This window comes from Netta rufina (genome assembly GCF_964035555.1).
Source record: "Netta rufina genome assembly, chromosome: 6".
Lineage (NCBI taxonomy): Eukaryota > Metazoa > Chordata > Aves > Anseriformes > Anatidae > Netta > Netta rufina.
Window position 1 is genome coordinate 24,143,330 of NC_140129.1, and position 6,588 is coordinate 24,149,917.

The 6,588-nt window shown below is 41.5% G+C and overlaps 1 protein-coding gene across 2 annotated transcripts in view; it reads left to right on the top strand.

Moving 5' to 3' along the window:
- OSBPL11 (oxysterol binding protein like 11) overlaps positions 1-4,347 on the top strand; it is a 34,277-nt gene extending 29,930 nt beyond the window's left edge. The window contains exons 11-14 of one of the 2 annotated variants that reach the window (XR_014618587.1): positions 189-371; positions 979-1,132; positions 2,448-3,597; positions 3,757-4,347. Coding sequence is in view for 1 of the 2 variants with exons in the window: in XM_084289617.1 (XP_084145743.1) it covers positions 189-371; positions 979-1,132; positions 2,448-2,525 (415 nt within the window). In the remaining variant the exon portion in view is untranslated. Of the gene's footprint in view, positions 1-188; positions 372-978; positions 1,133-2,447; positions 3,717-3,756 lie in introns of those variants that run through there. The other variant, XM_084289617.1, reaches the window with a different exon arrangement.
- The last annotated feature ends 2,241 nt before the right edge of the window (positions 4,348-6,588 follow it).

The following is a 6,588-nucleotide window of genomic DNA, read 5'->3' on the forward strand; positions in this document are numbered from 1 at the left end:
AGCAATGAGTGAAAGTCACTTTGTTCTTTGAGCTTCTCCATGCAAATGCAATTCAAGTAACTGACAGTTGTAAAGGCAGTGTGACAAGTGTACAAACTCATTCAGAATGGAGCTGTGATTAATGCAATGAATAGTCTTAAGGTGGCTTTAGCCATGGCCTTTTAAGAATAAAAACTAACGTTCCCTAGAGTCACGGGTGAAGTGAAGCAGAACACGACAAACACAGTGGTGTGCAGAGTGCAAGGAGAGTGGAACAGCATGCTCGAGTTCACCTACAGCAACGGGGAGACAAAACACGTGGACTTGACAAAACTGTTGGTGACAAGAAAGCGAGTCCGGCCCATCGAGAAGCAAGGACCATTTGAATCTAGGTAAAATATCTGGTTATTGCCATCTGACCCTTTTTGTCCTGAGCAGTCTGGTGAATACCCTGGGAAGACCTACAAATGGAGATATTATTTGTGAATAATGCTTAGCAGCACTGATCTTTATTTGCTTTTAAAAAACAAAACAACAACGAAGCCCCCCAAATTAAGTGCATAATGGTGATGAGAAATCAGTGTGCACAGGCATGTGGCTGTTTACCTTGTCCCTTTTGTTCATGGACAGAGTCTTATGAGTTGAAGTGCTGCTAGAGCAAAGCCTTGTTATCTGCTCTGTTTTTAACCATCAGCTATGCATCTGGGCAGTTCCTGCCAAGGGAGGTCCTCCCAAGAAACTGCCTGTTGAATTCCACTTCCACAGCAGCTTCTAAAGGCAAACAGACGTTAGACTGGCACAGCCAAAGCCTCAGAGCCATTCTATCTGTTCCATACTGCTGCTGCAGATGTAAGGCTTGGCCACAAGCCCTTCCATCTGTGCTGCACCATTATGTTTTGTCCTGTGTAAGTGGAGGGGAACGTGCAGTGATTTTGCTCTGCAGTGTGAGGCTGCAGACTGAAAACTTCTGAAAACTAAAGTTATAAACTTCATTTGTAGGAGGCTGTGGCAACATGTAACAGAGTCTCTGCGGGATGGAGACATCGATAAAGCTACAGAGCACAAGCGAGCCCTTGAAGAACGACAGAGGAATGAAGAGAGGCTTCGTGCTGAAACAGAAACACCTTGGTGTACTAAATACTTCCTCAAAGAAGTAAGTCCTGAAGTAAATAGCTGTTGATGAAGGTAAAGGCAAAGCAAGTGAATGTGTGGGTATGTGTCCTGTCAGAACAGAGTATTTGGCCTTGGGTCTTACAGATTAGCTCCATGGGATCCAGAGGAGTAAGGTGACATACCAGCTGCCAAGTGTGACTTTACCTTCCTTTTCCCAAATGCTCTTGTTTTGTAATACTGTGCAATGAGATATTTGCCTGTTCTGTGATTCTCCCTTTTACTGAGCTCTTCCCCATGGCGTGTGGAAAATGGCTTTACACTGCTGTACAAGCAGACTGCCACAGTAAATACCTGAGGAAAAAAATCAGCTGTACTAAATGTGCTTATGTTGCATCCATGTAAACGCAAAATATTATTGTTAGGAAGGAAAACAAATTTATTCTGTATTTTGAACTTCCTGTTCTTGCACGTTACGTTTTGGATGGAGCTTATTTGTTCAGTGGCTTATCCTGCATTGCAGTAATGGTAGTAGTAATAATATAGTAAGACTTGAGTTGAACTGCAGGCTGCCCAGGAAGACAGGAGACAGCTGATGTGGTAACTTTAAAACAGGCTTTCCTAGTGATCCAGGTGATAATGGAACTGCATCAAGATCTTTGAGCCCCATGCAAGAGGTTAGGACTCAGCTAAAACCTAACTGTGAAACCTTTACCTACTAAATTGCAGTAGTGTGACCCCCCCTGCCTTTCTCTTCAAGGTATCTGGTCTAGCAAGGTTTTAAAGTATAGGTTAGAAAAGTGGTGTGTGTGGTGGTTGTTTTTGTTTTTTTGAGGACCATTAGCTCCAATAAACTTTTCTGTTCCATAAAGCTATGTTAGCATGATCAGCTCTGATTTAAATGTTTATGTTGTTAGTATCTAGATTTAGATGAGGTCGACTTCTGTCACTAATATGAGAAAGATCTAGCCAGAAAACTTTAAATGTAGTCCAGAGCCACTTATTTCCAAGAAAACGGGCTGTATTAGAGTTAATAATCACTGGATAGCTGCCCCTCTGCTGGTGCCTTATTTTGCCTTTTTAAAGAAATCTGGATCGTGGAGTTGAGAAGAATGGCTTTCTATCTGGGTTAATTGCGAGTGCAGCCAGTTCCCAGAGTGCGCTGTAGCTCAGCGGGAGTCGTGCATGTTCTGAAGCAGTCTCAGAAGCCTGCAGAGTTGATCTGTCTTAGTCTGTAGGAGTTAAAGTTAGAAGCTATGTCCCTCTAGTTTTCACAGCTATCAGTCTACTAGTTCTGTGAAGAGACTTCTACCGAGGCAGTGTCTGTATTATGACTGTGTTTTCTCTTTAAATTGCAGGGAGATGGCTGGGTTTATCATAAACCCCTTTGGAAAGCAGTCTCTGCTGTGCAAGCTCAGCAAACGGACACTAACTAGAAAAGCTGCTTACAGATGAGTTTCCTGTTTCTGATATTCTCTCTTTCCCTGTCTCTCGAAACACAGTAATCACACTGAGTGTCCCCTTTTTATGTAATAGTGAAAGCTTAAATGAGCATAAAGAAATAAACTAGGGCACTTTAAAGCTATTCAAAACGAGGTGGTAGAGACAAACTTGCCAGATACATCCAACCAACTTGTTTTTTTTGTATGATCCAGAAGATTTTATCCAACTTCTATAAGATTCTTCTAAGTAGGTGCGATTGCAAAAGCTGCCTAAGAGAAAGAACTGTTTGGTTTTTGGAGTGACGTGGGAACCTTTTTCTACATCAAGCTCTAATAACTGAAACATGCTCAGTACCCATGTAGACAACAGCAACAACAAATTGCTGCTTTTATGCCCGGCGTTAAACCTTTTTTGGCAAAAACTGGAGGGGTGTTTGGAAGACATGCCTGAAATCAGTGTTAAGAAACAACTGGATTGTGACAACTTTTTTCTTCAGAGAGAATGCGTGCATGCTTCGGAGGAATATGGAATATATGTAGAGACTACCTTTCTTTTTTATGGATTTATAAAAGCAATTAGAATTGTAACCATGGAGAAATTTTTCCTCTGAAACATTTTAATATACTTGAAATAATTGACTTGAATTGGAAAAGTAATTTGAACACTTTTCAACTCCTAATTTTATTAAATCTTTGAGTGACTTTGATTTTTTTCTCATGTTGTAATGTACTGAGGTTTGGCCTTTTCTCCTCCACCTTCCCCTTCTAAGGACTAAGGCTTTCAAACAGAACAGAAACTACACAATTTTGTATTTAAACTTCTCTACCCATCAAATCATCGCAAAGGTGAAGTATCAGTGTTACAAACTATCCTTTGGATTGTTTTGGTTTTTCTCCTGTGGTGTTACTCAGAACAAAGCAGTGAAATGTGACCTGTGAATACATGGACTGTAGGCTTTGGTTTTTCATCTTACCATAAAAAAAAAAAAAAAAAGCAAAAAGCTGATTATGCTGAAGACTGGGTATTGATTTGAAACACAATCAGATATCAGGAAACTGTATTCAGGTACAAACATCCTTTGTTTTTTATAACTATTTTATTGAGGTCTAAGAATTGCTGGCAATTAAGAATAGTACCTATTATGGCTTTCGTTATTGTTGTAACTACAAGCTACCTTAATTTTTCCAACAGTGGTGCCTTACTCTGTTTTTTCTTCTGATGTAGTCTTCCAGTCAGTGTATATAACATTATCTGCCACTTCCCAGCCATGGCAATGGCTGCACCTGATCCATCCTCATGAGAACTCACATCTTTGTGATCTGGTAAGATGTTTTCTGCGGAGAAGATACAAGTGTAAGAATGCATCAGAAGGTTTAAATAACCATGTTAACTTTCCACACAAACTGTAAATTGTGCAAAAGAAAAAGTTGGATTTATGCACAACTATGTTGATTTTTTTTTTTTTTCTGTGAAATGCACTGAGATCTCCATGCGAGTTATCGTCCCTTTGTGAGAGGTGGGGGTGGGGGTAATAAAACTACAAAATAAAAAATTTGTTCTGTTTGCTTTCCTAGAGATCAGGTGGCCAGGAAGAATTGATTGGTGTCTTTTATGCTGGAGATCTGTCTGTTGGGGCTTTCACTGGCCCTTAAAGCGAGATATTTTGGCACTGTGCACTTCAGTAGTAACTCTATTCTCCAGCAGAAGAATGTGTTTTAGACCCTGCTGTCTTGTTTGTGATATTCTATACAACTACCCTGTCTTCTTAGTTTTGGTTATCTATTGGGCATTTTCATGTTCAACCAGGAATAAAAATAAAAATGAAAACAATGGGATTAGTTCCTCCTTGTTTCTGGTTCTGCAGCACGTCTGGGACATGCTTCTCAGGCAACTCAAGGATTTGGGGTAGGAATCATGGTGGCAGCATGTGGGCTTCCTCTGCCTAGGAGTTCTTCGGTACCTGTGCCAAACTGGGGGTGGGCAGAGGGGAGGAACATAGATTGACAATGCTTTGTATGTTTCCTAGGTGTTTTATCTCTGTCACACGGTGGATGCTCTTTAAATAAACAGCAAGGGCTCTGGTGCAAGGTCCAAACCTATTCCCCTGGTGTATGCTCAGCTGATAAACTTGTGCTTATTAAAATAGAGATCCATGACTCAGTTGCTGAGCTCTGGTTGAAACTTTGATTTGTTAGTGCATCAAGGTGATAGCTGTGAGGCAGACTGGAAAGCTCACATATTGACCCTAAACTCATTTGCATTCCTTATATAATGTAAGTCAAGTTATTTCTTTTCCACCCTTGTCTGGGATGCTTATGGTTTCACATTGAGAAAGCTGTTACTAATTTTGTTATGTAAAAAAAATACACCAATGCTGAAGTAGTAGTCTTAAAACATGAGATGAATCCTTTTAACATGTGAGTGCTGCTAGGGGGGGAAAAGGAAAAATCTTCCTTTGCTCAGATGATCACAAGAACTGGAATGGCTTCATGGTGTGAGTTTAGTAATGATGCAGATTTCTTGTTATTTCTGGAAACAGTTTAGATGAAAACAGTTTTGTTTTGTTTTGTTTTTAAATGTAGCCACCCAATATCCAGCATAAATTATGTGACATTTATTTGATTCTTCTAAGAGTTGCAAGTACTCAGCAGACTGCAATGTATTTTCACACTGCCCAGATTTGATTCTCTTGCATAACTACTGTTGTTCCCATTGTGTGATTTCTGGAGTGAAGGCAAGGGATTGCTGCTGCTTGCTGTATAGGTATTGTGTAGAACCACAGCGCGTTAGATGGGGAGCATGGCAAAATTTAGGATTTTGGCTTTTTCCCCTCCCCCCTTATTTTTTTGGCTACTGAATTTAAGAGCAAGATTCTTACTGATCTTAGTGGTTTGGGGCTCCTGGAGATGTAAGTAGATCCTGGAGGTTAACTGGCCCTCTTCAGAGGTGCTGGGTGTCCTGCTGCCCATGGAGAGCTGAGTGTGGTGTGTCACTGTTTAATGTGGGAATGCGAGTGTATGATCCTGAAAGCTTGGTTATTGGCTTGTTTTTCATTGAGGGGTGGGGGGATGAATGTGTAAATGGGAGAGTTTGTTTTCAGGCATGGGGAGGGGAATAGATTAGGAGGCATTTCTTAAAATACTCTTTTGAGTGGAGTATCTACAGTGTAAGCTGTCAAGCCTAGGGCAAAGTCTGTCTCCCTGGGAGAATTTCCAGCCTTCAGAATGGGAGCTGCAGCCTTCAGCTTTCAGTTCACACAGGCTGATCCCCTCTTGGTCCTGGTCGCCTCTGGAGGAAGACCAGGTCAGAGTGCATTTTAAAGCCTCTTGAACTGAACTTGGAAGAAAAAGTGAATATATTTACCAGTGCTATATCCAAACAGCTCGATGAAAACATCAGTGGGAAACTTTGCACTGAATATTGCAGGAAGGAAGGATTTGACAGCGTAGAGGGAGTTTGGTGTGTTCTCAGTTTCTGTCACTATTAGAAAAGCTGCATCATGCCCTCTGTTCCTCCTGGGCATACAGACAGAGCAGTGATTAATGCATTAAATAAATAAGACTGAAGTTGGGTGGGCGGAAAGGGTGGTGTTTGTGGTGAACCAGAAGAGATCTGCTTCAAGAGAAAGGATTGACTTGGAGATTGTAAGGTGACAGAGGCAGCAACCAGGTGGGTGACTGCTGAGAATGACAGGTAGGGTAACAGTTGCGGGTGGAAACTTGTACATCACAGCTGATACAGCTTTTTGTTATTTAGATTTGATGCAACCTAATTCATTCCCCTTCTGAGGGAATTAGAGACATTTTTGTGGTACCTTTAATTCAGGGGCTGTGGAAATGGCCCAAAAAGGCAGAAACAACTGTGAGATGAGAAGAGCTTTTTGTATGGGCTGGTGCTGTCATAGCTGTGTGTTCTGAGAAACCAAAGCAGCCCTGCAGATCTGCTTTGCTGCTCCACATCAGGGAGCCTTGGCTGGAGGCTGCTCATGGCCTTTACGTGCTTTAGTCCCTTCCCCCTGCGTCTGGAGGTTGATCCATGCCGTGCTGGCAAGCAAAC